A 22989-nucleotide genomic window follows, 5' to 3' on the forward strand; every position below is an offset into this window, starting at 1 on the left:
TAAGACTGGGAGGCAATGACGTCCTGGTGGTGATGAACGAAGTGGGAAACGTACTCGAGGGAAAGCTAGGCTCCAGGTTCTCTCTCCATTTTGGAAAGTACAGTGACACAGCTAAGCGTGAGGGACTCAGAGTTGGGGAATTCCACGGAGAGCAAAAGTATGTGTGGAATGTGAAAAGGTGTGAAAACGAGAGAGCACTGGACCCCAAGCATTCTGGGAAAGGATGACGAGGGCGGCAGCTTCAAAGGGACCTGGGAGCCTCCGAACAGGCTTCCATTCCAACGCCCACTTGCCTCACGGGATTCCTTCCAGGTTCTCAATTTGCAAGGAAGGGTTCCCCACCATCTGCGGCTATTTACATAAATAGGGGCGGGGCATCCTCATCCATTATAAATCCTGAGCTTCTCAGCACTGAGCAGTTGGCCAGCAGCTTCCGTGCCATCCGTGTGGGTCTCCCACCATGGATTCGTCCAGCTCGTCCGGCACATACAGCACCTCCACAGGTACGTTGCCCTCAGCATCTGGGCTCTGGGGTTGGGTCCTCCAAATACACTCATGCACCTCCCCACCCCAAGGGTTGATCACCACGAAGGTTGAAGTTTCCCAATGACCACTAATTGGCACGGACAGATATGCTGGGATATGTTTCTGGAATCAGTTGGGCAAAAGGATGCACCTTGGTTTGGGCAATTCACGTACATATTTCTGGTTTGCTGGTTCGTTTGTTTTCCTTCTTGAAATCGACATGGAAGTAGGTAGGCCTGTTGCCTGACAATGGCTTCTCTACCAAAAATCCCAGCCTGTGGTTGCAGTGAATGGAACACGAGTGTTTGAAAACGTTCCCAACTAAACTGACACTCTTTTCCGGTTGACCGTGTTTGGGATTTTGAGTTGGTTTCCCATGTTCTATTCTTGCTGTTGTTACGGATTTGCTCTCTTTGGTTTCGTGTTCCATTCGAACTGGTTTAACTTCCATGGTGTCCATGGAAAGAATCCACATCCAGTATGTATTAAGAATAGAAGAAAAAGAGAGTTTTTCTTTGACCACAACTGAAAGCTAGAGCCTGGGAAACAGAGATTCCAGGAGCACTCGAACTGTCTCTCATTGGACTCCAAGGTAGCCAGTGCAGGAGCCTCTGGAGAGGCAAAATCCGCAGTGTGACACGTTCGTTCCTTGAGTGCTTTCCAAAGATTTTCCTTGGAGCTGGCAGGAAGGAAGGGCGCTTTTAAAGGAAGTCCCCGTTGGTGGTCCGAAACCCTTGCCTTGCCTTGCCTCCTTCCAGGGGCGAGACCTGGAGACGACCCTACGTCACCAGCTGCCAGCTGCTAGAGCGGGTGGCCCTTGCAGAAGGGTTGGTGTTGTCCTAGAGTTGGAGAGAGTTCAGGAAACTCAAATCTCAAGGATGTGCAGGACGTGCCTGAAACCACATCCACCCTGGCCATCACGCCCGTCTCCCGCCTTAGAAGGCAGGAAACAAACACGCATCTATCCCCTTGCCACCAGAAAGACGCAACCTCAAATAGGACAGGGATGGGGGGCAGCCCTTCAAGGCTGCCCAACTGAAAGAATAGCACACACACACGGCGAGTCAGCAAGACCTTGGGGCCTGGAAAGGGAAACTCATCTTCCGAAGTACACTGGGCTGTTGTGCGTGTGTGGGTGGGCGGGCGCCATCAGACGGGGCCCCACGTTGGTCCTTATCTCAAAAAATGTGGGTCTTCTTAACAATCTCCTAGTGCGTTCTGTGTTGGGGGTTGGCTTGTGTGTTTGTCTGGCTTCGTTTGGCTTTCGTCTCGTTTCCTTTCAAATAGTGAAAGCGGATGTGCCCTGTGCGTATGACAGTCCAGAAGCCGGGCTCCTCTCGTTAGCTTAGAGTTCAAGGTAAATCTGGTAGGAGCCATCAAGACTTTCTGAGGCCTCCACAGGTGGACAATCCTTCCACCCATTTTGGTCACGTTAGCCTGTTTTCCTAGGGCTTTCCCCTTCTGCTTGCATGGCGCCCTGTGGATCCTTGGCGAGTGGTGGGGGGATCCCCATAGCCTTGACCCTCAGCTTAGCTTGAGCCCACAGGGTCCCACTCAGCGTGGCTTTCAGGGTGTGCCCACGGTTGTTCCAAATGCAGAGTCTTCCCCTGGCTTAGAGGTTTTTCACGTGGCACAAGGACCAGCGCTGTGCCGGTACCAGTGGTTTGCACCTCCATGGATTCGCCCCTGACACATTCCCCCTTTTCTCTCCCACAGGCCGACTCTCAAGGCCATCGCGAAGGAGGAGGCTGGTTCTGAGGCTGAGTCAGAAGGACACCCTGCAAGCACTCTTTCAACAGAACCCCTACCCCGGGATAACGACCAGAGAACGGCTGGCACGAGAACTGGGCATTCCGGAAAGCAGAATTCAGGTACGTCCGAGTCTCTCGATCCATTCTCCCTCTCGGGGTCCATGGCCAGACGCAAGTCGCCCTACGCCAGCTGGAGTCCTTGCCCTGGGGGCTTCCTCTTCTGGGTGCTCCAGACAGCAGGGACTCGAATCTGGGCAAGGAAGGTGGCTCCCTTTGGAAAACGTGGCCAGACTGAGCTGTGTGGCGAGAGGTCCATTCAAATGGGTGGTCAAGAATAAAGGGCGAGGGGCCAAGGAAGCAGGAGGGCCTGGTGGTGCCAGGGAGGTGTTCCCTTGATGGCTGGCTTCCAAGGAACTAGCCGTGCTGAAGACTTCCCTCTCTGGGCAGGTTGGAGAGGAGTCACCAAAGGTAGGAACACCTCGCCTGCGACCTTACAAAGCGTCGCCAAAGACTGATTGGCTTTCCCTACGAACACGTTTTCTCAGGGTGTCACATTTTCCACACACCACCGTCAGAAACGTCTAAAAACATGCACACACACACGCACACAAGCACAGGTCCACACTGCGGTTCGGCCTCGGGGAATGAGGTAGCATGCACACGGCTTCACTGTTGAAGACAAGGACACATATTCTGAAGATGGGGAGCGGGTACATAAGAGTCTCCTGACCTAAGAGTGATGGAGGCATGTAGTCCCTGAGAAGTGACTGTCAATGAGTAGTTCCCAGGCAGCATGGGAAGTGTGGTTTTCATGGGGGCACTTGCTAATGGATATGATTGCGTGTTATGAGACAGTACTGCCTGTGGGGACATAAGAGAGGCAGGGAACCATGAATCGGGCATGGACCGTGCCAAAGGGGAGGCAAAGAGAGCAAATGAGGGAAAGGAGATTGAGCCTGAGAGCCTGGGACAGAGACAGAGAGAGGGGAAGGCAGGCAGGCAGGCAGGTGGGCAGGCGGGCGGGTGGCAACAGAGACAGACGTCAACAGGTAGATGCGGAGAATCGTAGACGGAGACCAAAAGACCCAGAGACAAACTGGTAGTTTTGATGAGGAGGGGTGGGGCGGGGGAGAGAGAGAGAGAGAGGTAGCTATCCATCCCATTCTGACTGTGGGAAAGCAAGCATTGTCTCCTCCTGTGTCACAAGTCGTTACTCTGGACACCAGTAAGGTGACTCGAAGAGGAAGGATTATTTTCACGGACACAGATTGTGTATTCTGGAATCTGGTGCACTTCTTCAGAGGTGAAAGCGGGAGTCTACATTCTACCTGCCAGTGAGAGTTCAGTCCCTTTGACTCGTAAATATTTACACTGGGGGCAGAGGGGCCGTACTGGGTCTCCATTAGTCGGCTTGTTGCTGGCTGGCTGGCTGGCTGGCGCGTTTGTGCGTTTGTGCTATGGTGCATCCCTGCAATCGATCTTGGAAGTACGTGCATGAGCATTGAATGACAAGGCTTTCTTTCTTTGTACCCAGGTTTGGTTTCAAAACCAACGGGGAAGACGCCTGAAGCAGAGCCGATTGCTGTCGGAGAATGCCTTCAAAGGAGGGCAGTCGCAGCCGCTGCGGCCGCCACCGCCTCAGGCTTTGACTCGAGGTAAGTACCCAGCAATCCAAAGGCATTTCCCCAGAGCATCCCCTTGAGACACAATCATCTCTGAACGTGGATGACCGTGGGGGGCCAAGAACGCTTCAGAGAGGAAACCATGATATCTTGGCTTCTTGCCCCATTCCTGTTCCACACAGGAGCATCATGGCCCTGTTGGAGGGTGGGGAGCTGCATGGCCGGGAAGGCTTGGAATCTTCGGGTCCGGAACCTGCCCGGATGTGCAGAAATCCCTTCTTCCATCACATGGGGCATTTTCACATAGCACTGAATAAGATGTATCGATGTATCGATCTTGATCTATGACATACCACTTCCTACATACCACACACTGCATCTGCTGTGAATGTGCTGCAGTTGGCCTGAATGTCCTCTCTTCTCTGTGTGTTCTTCTTCAGAAAGCTTGGGAAGAGAGGCCAGGCGAAAGAGGACTTTCATCTCTCCTTCTCAAACAAGGGTCCTTGTGCAAGCCTTTGAGAGGGATCGATTTCCATCTATTGCTGCCAGGGAAGAATTGGCTCACCAGACAGGAATTCCCGAACCTCGAATCCAGGTAAGTTCTCCACCAGTGGGTGGGACTTGGGTTCTCCCACGAGGAAGGAGTGTTAAACCTTGTGACGGGTTGCTGCTGGATATAGGTAGGCTTGGCGAGGGGGGATTGGGAGGAGGTTCCCTTCGTCCTACGACTACACTAAGGGGGCTGATCTGAAGGCATCCCTTTCCGGAAGAGGAGAGGGCAATGGAAGTCCTGGGCAGCCAGAGAGGGGCCTGAGGTTGTAGCCGGTCAATGACGGCTCTCCTCAAAGCCAGGGGTGGGGACGGGTGGGGTGGGTCCTGTGTTGCCCTGACGTCCTCCCGCATTTTCAAGAGCCAAGGCGAAAGCTCTAGGTAAAATGGCCCTTAGATGAGGCCCACCAGTACTTGCCATGGACCTGACAGATTGGAGGGCAGGGCAGGGCAGGGCAGGGCGGGCCGGGGCGGGGCCGGCCGGGGATGGGGCGGCGGCAAGTAGATCTGGACTGTCGCGCTGCTAATGTTCCTGTCTCCCCATATGGTTCCCTAGATATGGTTCCAGAACCGAAGAGCTCGGCACCCAAAGCAGAGCGCTAGTGGGCCTGTGAATGCCCTGGCCGAAGGACCAGATGCCACATCAGCCGTGACTGCCCTGTCGGACCAAAGCCCCCCGCCCACTGTCCATAGCAGCTCTCATCGTTATCCTCCCTCTCATGCACCTGAGAGCACGCAATCCTTTGCTGCGGCCACTCCTGTTTTCTCCCCCACCTTTCTTGTGCCAGGGGCTGCCTCTGGGTGCTGTGTGGGCCACCCGTTGATGTTCATCGTGGTCCAGCCCAGCCTGGCAGCACTTCAGGGATGCCAGAACCCGCAGCCTCTTCCGGCCACAGTTCCATGGGGCGAAGGGACACATGCTGTCATCGCCAGTGGGCAGCCTGCCCAGGGGGCCATCGTGCCGCCTGCACCGCCAGAGACACACTTCTGGCCGCAGCAGCCAACCTCAAGTGAAGAGACATCTCCCCAGCTGGAGCAACAGCCCCAGCACTCAGCCCTTCCAGGCTCTTCAAGCCTCCTGGACGAACTCTTGTCAGACGCGGACATTCTGGACAAGGCAGGCCCATTTCTGAATGCGGACGCAGAGGAAGAGGAACTTGCGGCAACCCTGGAAGCCCCCCTCAGCGAGGAAGAATTCCAGGCCTTGCTCGACATGCTGCCAGGCTCCCCAGTGCCACAGGCTTAGGGGGAGGTAGGAAGACCTTCCCCCGAGCCCCGTTCAAGCCTCCTTTCCTGGGAGGCAGAGCCACGGGCGAGAGAAAGGAGAAGGAACAAGCAACGCTCATGATAGTGTCTGGCAGGGCGACCAAGGCAAGAAGACTGTCGACGGCAACTGCGTTGTGTCTACGAGCAATGCCGTGCTCCACACGGACTGTCAGGAAGCATGGGCACCAGGAGCGACACCACCTCTGAAGCCTCAAGGGACTCTAGCCTTCCAATGACAACGAGGAGGACCCAAGGCTGAACTGGATTTCCCCGTTGTATGTGACATTCCATTGATCCAATCAATAAATCTTGGCACTCAGTTCAAGTTCTTGGTTGTGCTTTGGTCGCTTTGTATTCTCCCGCGTTTCCTCGGGGAGGTGAAATCCCTCCCTTGGCCTGGGACAGCACGGGAAGGTGGTCCAGACGCCCCTGTCTAGTCCCGTAGCTTGTAGCCACAAACACACCCTAGTGGAATCACGAAAACCGTCTCTCAGTGACAGCCTTCACTTGGTTTCTGGGGGCATGGTGTGGAAGTGTTCCTCAAGGGCATCGTCCTTGCACACAAGGACAGAACTATGCAAATACTTTCATTGACAGAGTTCATAGTAACAACTGTGCCCGGTTTATTATGCAGGCAAATAATCTCTCTCCGTCCCTCCCTCTCTCTCATTGTCTGTCTACGGCCACACACTACACGCACACACCTCTCAAAAGATAAGCCGTGTTACAACTAAAGCGATGCACAAAGGAAATGAAAAACCAAATGCCTGTGGCATCTTAACGTTGTGGCCGGTGATCCCTTCCACTGCTTCTTTCAAAAATATTTTCCAACACATGTGCCTCGTACACTCTGTGTTGAGTGATTCTCCATTGGCTCAATCCGTGCTCCCCATGTCCAGCACGGGTGTGTCAGCGGCACGAAGTAGGAAAATAATCTGAGAGTTGCCACTTGAATGTGTATACACCGATGTATCTGAGTCTCTAGCTACAACTGCATCCGGGTCTCTAGCTCTATAGTGTGTATATCTCTGCAGACACATCTAGTCCTCAGCTCCCTCCCAGTCACTCCTCTGTCTTAGGCTCCCCTTTCTCCAGAGCTCTAGAGCAATATACAGCCCTCTCTCTCTGTCTCTCTGTATCTCTCTCTCTCTCTCTCTCTGTCTCTCTCTTCCTCTCTCTCTCTCTCTCTATCTCTCTCCTTCTTTTCGTTGGGCAGAAAGGAAGTGTCAGTTTCAAGGGGCACACAGTTGGCATAGGGCTTCTGGGAAAAGAATCTGGCCACGGTAGCCTCAGGACAAGTATGACTGGAGATGCGGTAAGAGGAGACAGCTTATGGAAAAGATGGTGCTTTCAAGAGGGCGGGAGGAACACTGGGTCACAGTGTGCCGGGAAACACTGAGATCCTTGTGGGTGGCAGGACTTGCACAGACGCTAGCTAGAGCTAGGAGCTGTGGCTTTACCATCTTGGGGGTTCAATGCTGGCTGCTCCAGCGAAATCTCGGAGCCCAGGGACGGGCAGCGGAACGTCCACAGGGAGGCCACTGGTAGACTGTGCATAAACACACCTGCGGGCTCTCAGGATGTCCTGGCTGCCATGCTGATCAAAGCTTCTACTCTCCCAAGCAAGCTTACCCCACCTGGATTGGCCAGGAGGGAGCCGGTCCAAGTCTGGAAGCCAGTGCCTTCTGGGAGGAGCCAGCAAATCCCATGTTTCCGTGATTATCTCAGCCAAAACTTCCACCTTCTCGGGAAAAACCACCCTGATCCAACAAGATGGTCACGCCCCCCTCTCTGATCTCTGGCACTTGAGGACAAGGGGCCAGGACCTGCACCTCCTCAGGACATCCTCCTGGGCCTCCTGGGACTTGCAGACTCCTACTAGCCCCGGTGGCATCCGTCCACGGGTACTACCTGACAACCGCCCTTAGTGGGTGGGCGCAGAAAATCAAACACACAGATCACACAAACACACACGCCCCAGCCATATTTTCACGAATTGGTGGTGTAATTACTCCAATTCCCAACTGTTTCTAAATAAGCTCACTGTCCTCATGTTAATCCACGTGGTGGCAAAAGAACACATTAGAGATGGTTCTGTGTTTCTGTGTGGTTTTTTTTTGTTTGTTTGCTTCTAAGTTTTCAATTCTCTGCAGCGCAAACGCCCCGAAAATGTTGGGATGGTTGTATTTGGAATCCAAAGCGTTCCTTTCAAACCAAGCTGTGTCATCATCCATCAGATGACTTGCTTCATATCCCTCTCCTTCTTCCTCCTCTTCTTCTTCTTCCTCCTCCTCCTCCTCCTCTTCTTCTTCCTCTCTTCTCCTTCTTCCAGATGCCAGTTGACCAGTGAAAGTGAAACCGACTTCGTCTTGTGGACGCCAAGGACAAGCACTGAAATTAAGTTCCTTGGCTTGTGAAACCTACACGTGTGGCCTGCCCCTTTCTCTGCCCTCTCCATGGCATGTGAGCAAGGGGGTGGGTTTCAGGGTACCTCTGAAAAAGTCCCGAACTGTTGACGACCATGGGTAGACCCTAGATAAGCAGTCAAGCTTAGTATGTGAATTATCGGGAACTCAAACCCCAGCCAAGGAAATGCTTTAAGAGTGGGAGGCAATGACGTCCTGGTGGTGATGAACGAAGTGGGAAACGTACTCGAGGAAAGCTAGGCTCCAGGTTCTCTCTCCATTTTGGAAAGTACAGTGACACAGCTAAGCGTGAGGGACTCAGAGTTGGGGAATTCCACGGAGAGCAAAAGTATGTGCGGAATGTGAAAAGGTGTGAAAACGAGAGAGCACTGGACCCCAAGCATTCTGGGAAAGGATGACGAGGGCGGCAGCTTCAAAGGGACCTGGGAGCCTCCGAACAGGCCTTCCATTCCAACGCCCACTTGCCTCACGGGATTCCTTCCAGGTTCTCAATTTGCAAGGAAGGGTTCCCCACCATCTGCGGCTATTTACATAAATAGGGGCGGGGCATCCTCATCCATTATAAATCCTGAGCTTCTCAGCACTGAGCAGTTGGCCAGCAGCTTCCGTGCCATCCGTGTGGGTCTCCCACCATGGATTCGTCCAGCTCGTCCGGCACATACAGCACCTCCACAGGTACGTTGCCCTCAGCATCTGGGCTCTGGGGTTGGGTCCTCCAAATACACTCATGCACCTCCCCACCCCAAGGGTTGATCACCACGAAGGTTGAAGTTTCCCAATGACCACTAATTGGCACGGACAGATATGCTGGGATATGTTTCTGGAATCAGTTGGGCAAAAGGATGCACCTTGGTTTGGGCAATTCACGTACATATTTCTGGTTTGCTGGTTCGTTTGTTTTCCTTCTTGAAATCGACATGGAAGTAGGTAGGCCTGTTGCCTGACAATGGCTTCTCTACCAAAAATCCCAGCCTGTGGTTGCAGTGAATGGAACACGAGTGTTTGAAAACGTTCCCAACTAAACTGACACTCTTTTCCGGTTGACCGTGTTTGGGATTTTGAGTTGGTTTCCCATGTTCTATTCTTGCTGTTGTTACGGATTTGCTCTCTTTGGTTTCGTGTTCCATTCGAACTGGTTTAACTTCCATGGTGTCCATGGAAAGAATCCACATCCAGTATGTATTAAGAATAGAAGAAAAAGAGAGTTTTTCTTTGACCACAACTGAAAGCTAGAGCCTGGGAAACAGAGATTCCAGGAGCACTCGAACTGTCTCTCATTGGACTCCAAGGTAGCCAGTGCAGGAGCCTCTGGAGAGGCAAAATCCGCAGTGTGACACGTTCGTTCCTTGAGTGCTTTCCAAAGATTTTCCTTGGAGCTGGCAGGAAGGAAGGGCGCTTTTAAAGGAAGTCCCCGTTGGTGGTCCGAAACCCTTGCCTTGCCTTGCCTCCTTCCAGGGCGAGACCTGGAGACGACCCTACGTCACCAGCTGCCAGCTGCTAGAGCGGGTGGCCCTTGCAGAAGGGTTGGTGTTGTCCTAGAGTTGGAGAGAGTTCAGGAAACTCAAATCTCAAGGATGTGCAGGACGTGCCTGAAACCACATCCACCCTGGCCATCACGCCCGTCTCCCGCCTTAGAAGGCAGGAAACAAACACGCATCTATCCCCTTGCCACCAGAAAGACGCAACCTCAAATAGGACAGGGATGGGGGGCAGCCCTTCAAGGCTGCCCAACTGAAAGAATAGCACACACACACGGCGAGTCAGCAAGACCTTGGGGCCTGGAAAGGGAAACTCATCTTCCGAAGTACACTGGGCTGTTGTGCGTGTGTGGGTGGGCGGGCGCCATCAGACGGGGCCCCACGTTGGTCCTTATCTCAAAAATGTGGGTCTTCTTAACAATCTCCTAGTGCGTTCTGTGTTGGGGGTTGGCTTGTGTGTTTGTCTGGCTTCGTTTGGCTTTCGTCTCGTTTCCTTTCAAATAGTGAAAGCGGATGTGCCCTGTGCGTATGACAGTCCAGAAGCCGGGCTCCTCTCGTTAGCTTAGAGTTCAAGGTAAATCTGGTAGGAGCCATCAAGACTTTCTGAGGCCTCCACAGGTGGACAATCCTTCCACCCATTTTGGTCACGTTAGCCTGTTTTCCTAGGGCTTTCCCCTTCTGCTTGCATGGCGCCCTGTGGATCCTTGGCGAGTGGTGGGGGGATCCCCATAGCCTTGACCCTCAGCTTAGCTTGAGCCCACAGGGTCCCACTCAGCGTGGCTTTCAGGGTGTGCCCACGGTTGTTCCAAATGCAGAGTCTTCCCCTGGCTTAGAGGTTTTTCACGTGGCACAAGGACCAGCGCTGTGCCGGTACCAGTGGTTTGCACCTCCATGGATTCGCCCCTGACACATTCCCCCTTTTCTCTCCCACAGGCCGACTCTCAAGGCCATCGCGAAGGAGGAGGCTGGTTCTGAGGCTGAGTCAGAAGGACACCCTGCAAGCACTCTTTCAACAGAACCCCTACCCCGGGATAACGACCAGAGAACGGCTGGCACGAGAACTGGGCATTCCGGAAAGCAGAATTCAGGTACGTCCGAGTCTCTCGATCCATTCTCCCTCTCGGGGTCCATGGCCAGACGCAAGTCGCCCTACGCCAGCTGGAGTCCTTGCCCTGGGGGCTTCCTCTTCTGGGTGCTCCAGACAGCAGGGACTCGAATCTGGGCAAGGAAGGTGGCTCCCTTTGGAAAACGTGGCCAGACTGAGCTGTGTGGCGAGAGGTCCATTCAAATGGGTGGTCAAGAATAAAGGGCGAGGGGCCAAGGAAGCAGGAGGGCCTGGTGGTGCCAGGGAGGTGTTCCCTTGATGGCTGGCTTCCAAGGAACTAGCCGTGCTGAAGACTTCCCTCTCTGGGCAGGTTGGAGAGGAGTCACCAAAGGTAGGAACACCTCGCCTGCGACCTTACAAAGCGTCGCCAAAGACTGATTGGCTTTCCCTACGAACACGTTTTCTCAGGGTGTCACATTTTCCACACACCACCGTCAGAAACGTCTAAAAACATGCACACACACACGCACACAAGCACAGGTCCACACTGCGGTTCGGCCTCGGGGAATGAGGTAGCATGCACACGGCTTCACTGTTGAAGACAAGGACACATATTCTGAAGATGGGGAGCGGGTACATAAGAGTCTCCTGACCTAAGAGTGATGGAGGCATGTAGTCCCTGAGAAGTGACTGTCAATGAGTAGTTCCCAGGCAGCATGGGAAGTGTGGTTTTCATGGGGGCACTTGCTAATGGATATGATTGCGTGTTATGAGACAGTACTGCCTGTGGGGACATAAGAGAGGCAGGGAACCATGAATCGGGCATGGACCGTGCCAAAGGGGAGGCAAAGAGAGCAAATGAGGGAAAGGAGATTGAGCCTGAGAGCCTGGGACAGAGACAGAGAGAGGGGAAGGCAGGCAGGCAGGCAGGTGGGCAGGCGGGCGGGTGGCAACAGAGACAGACGTCAACAGGTAGATGCGGAGAATCGTAGACGGAGACCAAAAGACCCAGAGACAAACTGGTAGTTTTGATGAGGAGGGGTGGGGCGGGGGAGAGAGAGAGAGAGAGGTAGCTATCCATCCCATTCTGACTGTGGGAAAGCAAGCATTGTCTCCTCCTGTGTCACAAGTCGTTACTCTGGACACCAGTAAGGTGACTCGAAGAGGAAGGATTATTTTCACGGACACAGATTGTGTATTCTGGAATCTGGTGCACTTCTTCAGAGGTGAAAGCGGGAGTCTACATTCTACCTGCCAGTGAGAGTTCAGTCCCTTTGACTCGTAAATATTTACACTGGGGGCAGAGGGGCCGTACTGGGTCTCCATTAGTCGGCTTGTTGCTGGCTGGCTGGCTGGCTGGCGCGTTTGTGCGTTTGTGCTATGGTGCATCCCTGCAATCGATCTTGGAAGTACGTGCATGAGCATTGAATGACAAGGCTTTCTTTCTTTGTACCCAGGTTTGGTTTCAAAACCAACGGGGAAGACGCCTGAAGCAGAGCCGATTGCTGTCGGAGAATGCCTTCAAAGGAGGGCAGTCGCAGCCGCTGCGGCCGCCACCGCCTCAGGCTTTGACTCGAGGTAAGTACCCAGCAATCCAAAGGCATTTCCCCAGAGCATCCCCTTGAGACACAATCATCTCTGAACGTGGATGACCGTGGGGGGCCAAGAACGCTTCAGAGAGGAAACCATGATATCTTGGCTTCTTGCCCCATTCCTGTTCCACACAGGAGCATCATGGCCCTGTTGGAGGGTGGGGAGCTGCATGGCCGGGAAGGCTTGGAATCTTCGGGTCCGGAACCTGCCCGGATGTGCAGAAATCCCTTCTTCCATCACATGGGGCATTTTCACATAGCACTGAATAAGATGTATCGATGTATCGATCTTGATCTATGACATACCACTTCCTACATACCACACACTGCATCTGCTGTGAATGTGCTGCAGTTGGCCTGAATGTCCTCTCTTCTCTGTGTGTTCTTCTTCAGAAAGCTTGGGAAGAGAGGCCAGGCGAAAGAGGACTTTCATCTCTCCTTCTCAAACAAGGGTCCTTGTGCAAGCCTTTGAGAGGGATCGATTTCCATCTATTGCTGCCAGGGAAGAATTGGCTCACCAGACAGGAATTCCCGAACCTCGAATCCAGGTAAGTTCTCCACCAGTGGGTGGGACTTGGGTTCTCCCACGAGGAAGGAGTGTTAAACCTTGTGACGGGTTGCTGCTGGATATAGGTAGGCTTGGCGAGGGGGGATTGGGAGGAGGTTCCCTTCGTCCTACGAATACACTAAGGGGGCTGATCTGAAGGCATCCCTTTCCGGAAGAGGAGAGGGCAATGGAAGTCCTGGGCAGCCAGAGAGGGGCCTGAGGTTGTAGCCGGTCAATGACGGCTCTCCTCAAAGCCAGGGGTGGGGACGGGTGGGGTGGGTCCTGTGTTGCCCTGACGTCCTCCCGCATTTTCAAGAGCCAAGGCGAAAGCTCTAGGTAAAATGGCCCTTAGATGAGGCCCACCAGTACTTGCCATGGACCTGACAGATTGGAGGGCAGGGCAGGGCAGGGCAGGGCGGGCCGGGGCGGGGCCGGCCGGGGATGGGGCGGCGGCAAGTAGATCTGGACTGTCGCGCTGCTAATGTTCCTGTCTCCCCATATGGTTCCCTAGATATGGTTCCAGAACCGAAGAGCTCGGCACCCAAAGCAGAGCGCTAGTGGGCCTGTGAATGCCCTGGCCGAAGGACCAGATGCCACATCAGCCGTGACTGCCCTGTCGGACCAAAGCCCCCCGCCCACTGTCCATAGCAGCTCTCATCGTTATCCTCCCTCTCATGCACCTGAGAGCACGCAATCCTTTGCTGCGGCCACTCCTGTTTTCTCCCCCACCTTTCTTGTGCCAGGGGCTGCCTCTGGGTGCTGTGTGGGCCACCCGTTGATGTTCATCGTGGTCCAGCCCAGCCTGGCAGCACTTCAGGGATGCCAGAACCCGCAGCCTCTTCCGGCCACAGTTCCATGGGGCGAAGGGACACATGCTGTCATCGCCAGTGGGCAGCCTGCCCAGGGGGCCATCGTGACGCCTGCACCGCCAGAGACACACTTCTGGCCGCAGCAGCCAACCTCAAGTGAAGAGACATCTCCCCAGCTGGAGCAACAGCCCCAGCACTCAGCCCTTCCAGGCTCTTCAAGCCTCCTGGACGAACTCTTGTCAGACGCGGACATTCTGGACAAGGCAGGCCCATTTCTGAATGCGGACGCAGAGGAAGAGGAACTTGCGGCAACCCTGGAAGCCCCCCTCAGCGAGGAAGAATTCCAGGCCTTGCTCGACATGCTGCCAGGCTCCCCAGTGCCACAGGCTTAGGGGGAGGTAGGAAGACCTTCCCCCGAGCCCCGTTCAAGCCTCCTTTCCTGGGAGGCAGAGCCACGGGCGAGAGAAAGGAGAAGGAACAAGCAACGCTCATGATAGTGTCTGGCAGGGCGACCAAGGCAAGAAGACTGTCGACGGCAACTGCGTTGTGTCTACGAGCAATGCCGTGCTCCACACGGACTGTCAGGAAGCATGGGCACCAGGAGGGACACCACCTCTGAAGCCTCAAGGAATTCTAGCCTTCCAATGGCAACGAGGAGGACCCAAGGCTGAACTGGATTTCCCCGTTGTATGTGACATTCCATTGATCCAATCAATAAATCTTGGCACTCAGTTCAAGTTCTTGGTTGTGCTTTGGTCGCTTTGTATTCTCCCGCGTTTCCTCGGGGAGGTGAAATCCCTCCCTTGGCCTGGGACAGCACGGGAAGGTGGTCCAGACGCCCCTGTCTAGTCCCGTAGCTTGTAGCCACAAACACACCCTAGTGGAATCACGAAAACCGTCTCTCAGTGACAACCTTCACTTCGTTTCTGTGTGCAGGGTGTGGAAGGATTCCTCAAGGGCATCGTCCTTGCACACAAAGACAGAACTATGCAAACACTTTCATTGACAGAGTTCATAGTAACAACTGTGCCCGGTTTATTATGCAGGCAAATAATCTCTCTCCATCCCTCCCTCTCTCTCATTGTCTGTCTACGGCCACACACTACACGCACACACCTCTCAAAAGATAAGCCGTGTTACAACTAAAGCGATGCACAAAGGAAATGAAAAATCAAATGCCTGTGGCATCTTAACGTCGTGGCCGGTGATCCCTTCCACTGCTTCTTTCAAAAATATTTTCCAACACATGTGCCTCGTACACTCTGTGTTGAGTGATTCTCCATTGGCTCAATCCGTGCTCCCCATGTCCAGCATGGGTGTGTCAGCGGCACGAAGTAGGAAAATAATCTGAGAGTTGCCACTTGAATGTGTATACACCGATGTATCTGAGTCTCTAGCTACAACTGCATCCGGGTCTCTAGCTCTATAGTGTGTATATCTCTGCAGACACATCTAGTCCTCAGCTCCCTCCCAGTCACTCCTCTGTCTTAGGCTCCCCTTTCTCCAGAGCTCTAGAGCAATATACAGCCCTCTCTCTCTGTCTCTCTGTATCTCTCTCTCTCTCTCTCTCTGTCTCTCTCTTCCTCTCTCTCTCTCTCTCTATCTCTCTCCTTCTTTTCGTTGGGCAGAAAGGAAGCGTCAGTTTCAAGGGGCACACAGTTGGCATAGGGCTTCTGGGAAAAGAATCTGGCCACGGTAGCCTCAGGACAAGTATGACTGGAGATGCGGTAAGAGACAGCTTATGGAAAAGATGGTGCTTTCAAGAGGGCGGGAGGAACACTGGGTCACAGTGTGCCGGGAAACACTGAGATCCTTGTGGGTGGCAGGACTTGCACAGACGCTAGCTAGAGCTAGGAGCTGTGGCTTTACCATCTTGGGGGTTCAATGCTGGCTGCTCCAGCGAAATCTCGGAGCCCAGGGACGGGCAGCGGAACGTCCACAGGGAGGCCACTGGTGGACTGTGCATAAACACACCTGCGGGCTCTCAGGATGTCCTGGCTGCCATGCTGATCAAAGCTTCTACTCTCCCAAGCAAGCTTACCCCACCTGGATTGTCCAGGAGGGAGCCGGTCCAAGTCTGGAAGCCAGTGCCTTCTGGGAGGAGCCAGCAAATCCCATGTTTCCGTGATTATCTCAGCCAAAACTTCCACCTTCTCGGGAAAAACCACCCTGATCCAACAAGATGGTCACGCCCCCCTCTCTGATCTCTGGCACTTGAGGACAAGGGACCAGGACCTGCACCTCCTCAGGACATCCTCCTGGGCCTCCTGGGACTTGCAGACTCCTACTAGCCCCGGTGGCATCCGTCCACGGGTACTACCTGACAACCGCCCTTAGTGGGTGGGTGCAGAAAATCAAACACACAGATCACACAAACACACACGCCCCAGCCATATTTTCACGAATTGGTGGTGTAATTACTCCAATTCCCAACTGTTTCTAAATAAGCTCACTGTCCTCATGTTAATCCACGTGGTGGCAAAAGAACACATTAGAGATGGTTCTGTGTTTCTGTGTGGTTTTTTTGTTTGTTTGCTTCTAAGTTTTCAATTCTCTGCAGCGCAAACGCCCCGAAAATGTTGGGATGGTTGTATTTGGAATCCAAAGCGTTCCTTTCAAACCAAGCTGTGTCATCATCCATCATATGACTTGCTTCATATCCCTCTCCTTCTTCCTCCTCTTCTTCTTCTTCCTCCTCCTCCTCCTCCTCTTCTTCTTCCTCTCTTCTCCTTCTTCCAGATGCCAGTTGACCAGTGAAAGTGAAACCGACTTCGTCTTGTGGACGCCAAGGACAAGCACTGAAATTAAGTTCCTTGGCTTGTGAAACCTACACGTGTGGCCTGCCCCTTTCTCTGCCCTCTCATGCCCCCTTGCATGTGAGCAAGGGGGTGGGTTTCAGGGTACCTCTGAAAAAGTCCCGAACTGTTGACGACCATGGGTAGACCCTAGATAAGCAGTCAAGCTTACTGTGTGAATTATCGGGAACTCAAACCCCAGCCAAGGAAATGCTTTAAGACTGGGAGGCAATGACGTCCTGGTGGTGATGAACGAAGTGGGAAACGTACTCGAGGAAAGCTAGGCTCCAGGTTCTCTCTCCATTTTGGAAAGTACAGTGACACAGCTAAGCGTGAGGGACTCAGAGTTGGGGAATTCCACGGAGAGCAAAAGTATGTGTGGAATGTGAAAAGGTGTGAAAACGAGAGAGCACTGGACCCCAAGCATTCTGGGAAAGGATGACGAGGGCGGCAGCTTCAAAGGGACCTGGGAGCCTCCGAACAGGCCTTCCATTCCAACGCCCACTTGCCTCACGGGATTCCTTCCAGGTTCTCAATTTGCAAGGAAGGGTTCCCCACCATCTGCGGCTATTTACATAAATAGGGGCGGGGCATCCTCATCCATTATAAATCCTGAGCTTCTCAGCACTGAGCAGTTGGCCAGCAGCTTCCGTGCCATCCGTGTGGGTCTCCCACCATGGATTCGTCCAGCTCGTCCGGCACATACAGCACCTCCACAGGTACGTTGCCCTCAGCATCTGGGCTCTGGGGTTGGGTCCTCCAAATACACTCATGCACCTCCCCACCCCAAGGGTTGATCACCACGAAGGTTGAAGTTTCCCAATGACCACTAATTGGCACGGACAGATATGCTGGGATATGTTTCTGGAATCAGTTGGGCAAAAGGATGCACCTTGGTTTGGGCAATTCACGTACATATTTCTGGTTTGCTGGTTCGTTTGTTTTCCTTCTTGAAATCGACATGGAAGTAGGTAGGCCTGTTGCCTGACAATGGCTTCTCTACCAAAAATCCCAGCCTGTGGTTGCAGTGAATGGAACACGAGTGTTTGAAAACGTTCCCAACTAAACTGACACTCTTTTCCGGTTGACCGTGTTTGGGATTTTGAGTTGGTTTCCCATGTTCTATTCTTGCTGTTGTTACGGATTTGCTCTCTTTGGTTTCGTGTTCCATTCGAACTGGTTTAACTTCCATGGTGTCCATGGAAAGAATCCACATCCAGTATGTATTAAGAATAGAAGAAAAAGAGAGTTTTTCTTTGACCACAACTGAAAGCTAGAGCCTGGGAAACAGAGATTCCAGGAGCACTCGAACTGTCTCTCATTGGACTCCAAGGTAGCCAGTGCAGGAGCCTCTGGAGAGGCAAAATCCGCAGTGTGACACGTTCGTTCCTTGAGTGCTTTCCAAAGATTTTCCTTGGAGCTGGCAGGAAGGAAGGGCGCTTTTAAAGGAAGTCCCCGTTGGTGGTCCGAAACCCTTGCCTTGCCTTGCCTCCTTCCAGGGCGAGACCTGGAGACGACCCTACGTCACCAGCTGCCAGCTGCTAGAGCGGGTGGCCCTTGCAGAAGGGTTGGTGTTGTCCTAGAGTTGGAGAGAGTTCAGGAAACTCAAATCTCAAGGATGTGCAGGACGTGCCTGAAACCACATCCACCCTGGCCATCACGCCCGTCTCCCGCCTTAGAAGGCAGGAAACAAACACGCATCTATCCCCTTGCCACCAGAAAGACGCAACCTCAAATAGGACAGGGATGGGGGGCAGCCCTTCAAGGCTGCCCAACTGAAAGAATAGCACACACACACGGCGAGTCAGCAAGACCTTGGGGCCTGGAAAGGGAAACTCATCTTCCGAAGTACACTGGGCTGTTGTGCGTGTGTGGGTGGGCGGGCGCCATCAGACGGGGCCCCACGTTGGTCCTTATCTCAAAAATGTGGGTCTTCTTAACAATCTCCTAGTGCGTTCTGTGTTGGGGGTTGGCTTGTGTGTTTGTCTGGCTTCGTTTGGCTTTCGTCTCGTTTCCTTTCAAATAGTGAAAGCGGATGTGCCCTGTGCGTATGACAGTCCAGAAGCCGGGCTCCTCTCGTTAGCTTAGAGTTCAAGGTAAATCTGGTAGGAGCCATCAAGACTTTCTGAGGCCTCCACAGGTGGACAATCCTTCCACCCATTTTGGTCACGTTAGCCTGTTTTCCTAGGGCTTTCCCCTTCTGCTTGCATGGCGCCCTGTGGATCCTTGGCGAGTGGTGGGGGGATCCCCATAGCCTTGACCCTCAGCTTAGCTTGAGCCCACAGGGTCCCACTCAGCGTGGCTTTCAGGGTGTGCCCACGGTTGTTCCAAATGCAGAGTCTTCCCCTGGCTTAGAGGTTTTTCACGTGGCACAAGGACCAGCGCTGTGCCGGTACCAGTGGTTTGCACCTCCATGGATTCGCCCCTGACACATTCCCCCTTTTCTCTCCCACAGGCCGACTCTCAAGGCCATCGCGAAGGAGGAGGCTGGTTCTGAGGCTGAGTCAGAAGGACACCCTGCAAGCACTCTTTCAACAGAACCCCTACCCCGGGATAACGACCAGAGAACGGCTGGCACGAGAACTGGGCATTCCGGAAAGCAGAATTCAGGTACGTCCGAGTCTCTCGATCCATTCTCCCTCTCGGGGTCCATGGCCAGACGCAAGTCGCCCTACGCCAGCTGGAGTCCTTGCCCTGGGGGCTTCCTCTTCTGGGTGCTCCAGACAGCAGGGACTCGAATCTGGGCAAGGAAGGTGGCTCCCTTTGGAAAACGTGGCCAGACTGAGCTGTGTGGCGAGAGGTCCATTCAAATGGGTGGTCAAGAATAAAGGGCGAGGGGCCAAGGAAGCAGGAGGGCCTGGTGGTGCCAGGGAGGTGTTCCCTTGATGGCTGGCTTCCAAGGAACTAGCCGTGCTGAAGACTTCCCTCTCTGGGCAGGTTGGAGAGGAGTCACCAAAGGTAGGAACACCTCGCCTGCGACCTTACAAAGCGTCGCCAAAGACTGATTGGCTTTCCCTACGAACACGTTTTCTCAGGGTGTCACATTTTCCACACACCACCGTCAGAAACGTCTAAAAACATGCACACACACACGCACACAAGCACAGGTCCACACTGCGGTTCGGCCTCGGGGAATGAGGTAGCATGCACACGGCTTCACTGTTGAAGACAAGGACACATATTCTGAAGATGGGGAGCGGGTACATAAGAGTCTCCTGACCTAAGAGTGATGGAGGCATGTAGTCCCTGAGAAGTGACTGTCAATGAGTAGTTCCCAGGCAGCATGGGAAGTGTGGTTTTCATGGGGGCACTTGCTAATGGATATGATTGCGTGTTATGAGACAGTACTGCCTGTGGGGACATAAGAGAGGCAGGGAACCATGAATCGGGCATGGACCGTGCCAAAGGGGAGGCAAAGAGAGCAAATGAGGGAAAGGAGATTGAGCCTGAGAGCCTGGGACAGAGACAGAGAGAGGGGAAGGCAGGCAGGCAGGCAGGTGGGCAGGCGGGCGGGTGGCAACAGAGACAGACGTCAACAGGTAGATGCGGAGAATCGTAGACGGAGACCAAAAGACCCAGAGACAAACTGGTAGTTTTGATGAGGAGGGGTGGGGCGGGGGAGAGAGAGAGAGAGAGGTAGCTATCCATCCCATTCTGACTGTGGGAAAGCAAGCATTGTCTCCTCCTGTGTCACAAGTCGTTACTCTGGACACCAGTAAGGTGACTCGAAGAGGAAGGATTATTTTCACGGACACAGATTGTGTATTCTGGAATCTGGTGCACTTCTTCAGAGGTGAAAGCGGGAGTCTACATTCTACCTGCCAGTGAGAGTTCAGTCCCTTTGACTCGTAAATATTTACACTGGGGGCAGAGGGGCCGTACTGGGTCTCCATTAGTCGGCTTGTTGCTGGCTGGCTGGCTGGCTGGCGCGTTTGTGCGTTTGTGCTATGGTGCATCCCTGCAATCGATCTTGGAAGTACGTGCATGAGCATTGAATGACAAGGCTTTCTTTCTTTGTACCCAGGTTTGGTTTCAAAACCAACGGGGAAGACGCCTGAAGCAGAGCCGATTGCTGTCGGAGAATGCCTTCAAAGGAGGGCAGTCGCAGCCGCTGCGGCCGCCACCGCCTCAGGCTTTGACTCGAGGTAAGTACCCAGCAATCCAAAGGCATTTCCCCAGAGCATCCCCTTGAGACACAATCATCTCTGAACGTGGATGACCGTGGGGGGCCAAGAACGCTTCAGAGAGGAAACCATGATATCTTGGCTTCTTGCCCCATTCCTGTTCCACACAGGAGCATCATGGCCCTGTTGGAGGGTGGGGAGCTGCATGGCCGGGAAGGCTTGGAATCTTCGGGTCCGGAACCTGCCCGGATGTGCAGAAATCCCTTCTTCCATCACATGGGGCATTTTCACATAGCACTGAATAAGATGTATCGATGTATCGATCTTGATCTATGACATACCACTTCCTACATACCACACACTGCATCTGCTGTGAATGTGCTGCAGTTGGCCTGAATGTCCTCTCTTCTCTGTGTGTTCTTCTTCAGAAAGCTTGGGAAGAGAGGCCAGGCGAAAGAGGACTTTCATCTCTCCTTCTCAAACAAGGGTCCTTGTGCAAGCCTTTGAGAGGGATCGATTTCCATCTATTGCTGCCAGGGAAGAATTGGCTCACCAGACAGGAATTCCCGAACCTCGAATCCAGGTAAGTTCTCCACCAGTGGGTGGGACTTGGGTTCTCCCACGAGGAAGGAGTGTTAAACCTTGTGACGGGTTGCTGCTGGATATAGGTAGGCTTGGCGAGGGGGGATTGGGAGGAGGTTCCCTTCGTCCTACGAATACACTAAGGGGGCTGATCTGAAGGCATCCCTTTCCGGAAGAGGAGAGGGCAATGGAAGTCCTGGGCAGCCAGAGAGGGGCCTGAGGTTGTAGCCGGTCAATGACGGCTCTCCTCAAAGCCAGGGGTGGGGACGGGTGGGGTGGGTCCTGTGTTGCCCTGACGTCCTCCCGCATTTTCAAGAGCCAAGGCGAAAGCTCTAGGTAAAATGGCCCTTAGATGAGGCCCACCAGTACTTGCCATGGACCTGACAGATTGGAGGGCAGGGCAGGGCAGGGCAGGGCGGGCCGGGGCGGGGCCGGCCGGGGATGGGGCGGCGGCAAGTAGATCTGGACTGTCGCGCTGCTAATGTTCCTGTCTCCCCATATGGTTCCCTAGATATGGTTCCAGAACCGAAGAGCTCGGCACCCAAAGCAGAGCGCTAGTGGGCCTGTGAATGCCCTGGCCGAAGGACCAGATGCCACATCAGCCGTGACTGCCCTGTCGGACCAAAGCCCCCCGCCCACTGTCCATAGCAGCTCTCATCGTTATCCTCCCTCTCATGCACCTGAGAGCACGCAATCCTTTGCTGCGGCCACTCCTGTTTTCTCCCCCACCTTTCTTGTGCCAGGGGCTGCCTCTGGGTGCTGTGTGGGCCACCCGTTGATGTTCATCGTGGTCCAGCCCAGCCTGGCAGCACTTCAGGGATGCCAGAACCCGCAGCCTCTTCCGGCCACAGTTCCATGGGGCGAAGGGACACATGCTGTCATCGCCAGTGGGCAGCCTGCCCAGGGGGCCATCGTGCCGCCTGCACCGCCAGAGACACACTTCTGGCCGCAGCAGCCAACCTCAAGTGAAGAGACATCTCCCCAGCTGGAGCAACAGCCCCAGCACTCAGCCCTTCCAGGCTCTTCAAGCCTCCTGGACGAACTCTTGTCAGACGCGGACATTCTGGACAAGGCAGGCCCATTTCTGAATGCGGACGCAGAGGAAGAGGAACTTGCGGCAACCCTGGAAGCCCCCCTCAGCGAGGAAGAATTCCAGGCCTTGCTCGACATGCTGCCAGGCTCCCCAGTGCCACAGGCTTAGGGGGAGGTAGGAAGACCTTCCCCCGAGCCCCGTTCAAGCCTCCTTTCCTGGGAGGCAGAGCCACGGGCGAGAGAAAGGAGAAGGAACAAGCAACGCTCATGATAGTGTCTGGCAGGGCGACCAAGGCAAGAAGACTGTCGACGGCAACTGCGTTGTGTCTACGAGCAATGCCGTGCTCCACACGGACTGTCAGGAAGCATGGGCACCAGGAGCGACACCACCTCTGAAGCCTCAAGGGACTCTAGCCTTCCAATGACAACGAGGAGGACCCAAGGCTGAACTGGATTTCCCCGTTGTATGTGACATTCCATTGATCCAATCAATAAATCTTGGCACTCAGTTCAAGTTCTTGGTTGTGCTTTGGTCGCTTTGTATTCTCCCGCGTTTCCTCGGGGAGGTGAAATCCCTCCCTTGGCCTGGGACAGCACGGGAAGGTGGTCCAGACGCCCCTGTCTAGTCCCGTAGCTTGTAGCCACAAACACACCCTAGTGGAATCACGAAAACCGTCTCTCAGTGACAGCCTTCACTTGGTTTCTGGGGGCATGGTGTGGAAGTGTTCCTCAAGGGCATCGTCCTTGCACACAAGGACAGAACTATGCAAATACTTTCATTGACAGAGTTCATAGTAACAACTGTGCCCGGTTTATTATGCAGGCAAATAATCTCTCTCCGTCCCT

The 22989-nt window shown here is 54.0% G+C and overlaps 3 protein-coding genes across 3 annotated transcripts; all 3 read left to right on the top strand.

Moving 5' to 3' along the window:
* Positions 1-460: 460 nt before the first annotated feature.
* Positions 461-5693, top strand: LOC309654241 (double homeobox protein 4-like protein 4; the record flags this gene model as incomplete). The annotated part of the gene is made up of 5 exons (XM_082478822.1): positions 461-503; positions 2242-2396; positions 3811-3931; positions 4339-4493; positions 5004-5693. The coding sequence occupies 5 exons, from the start codon at positions 461-463 to the stop codon at positions 5691-5693; spliced, it is 1164 nt and encodes a 387-aa protein (XP_082334948.1).
* Positions 5694-8771: 3078 nt separating this feature from the next.
* LOC309654242 (double homeobox protein 4-like protein 4) lies at positions 8772-14002 on the top strand (the record flags this gene model as incomplete). Its single annotated transcript, XM_082478823.1, has 5 exons — positions 8772-8814; positions 10551-10705; positions 12120-12240; positions 12648-12802; positions 13313-14002. The coding sequence occupies 5 exons, from the start codon at positions 8772-8774 to the stop codon at positions 14000-14002; spliced, it is 1164 nt and encodes a 387-aa protein (XP_082334949.1).
* A 3079-nt stretch (positions 14003-17081) lies between these two features.
* Positions 17082-22312, top strand: LOC309654243 (double homeobox protein 4-like protein 4; the record flags this gene model as incomplete). Its single annotated transcript, XM_082478824.1, has 5 exons — positions 17082-17124; positions 18861-19015; positions 20430-20550; positions 20958-21112; positions 21623-22312. 5 exons carry the CDS (start codon positions 17082-17084, stop codon positions 22310-22312), a joined length of 1164 nt encoding a protein of 387 aa, XP_082334950.1.
* Between the last annotated feature and the right edge of the window lie 677 nt (positions 22313-22989).

The sequence above is a fragment of the Balaenoptera physalus genome (assembly GCF_965194825.1).
Source record: "Balaenoptera physalus genome assembly, contig: HAP1_SCAFFOLD_2386, whole genome shotgun sequence".
Classification (NCBI taxonomy): Eukaryota; Metazoa; Chordata; class Mammalia; order Artiodactyla; family Balaenopteridae; genus Balaenoptera; species Balaenoptera physalus.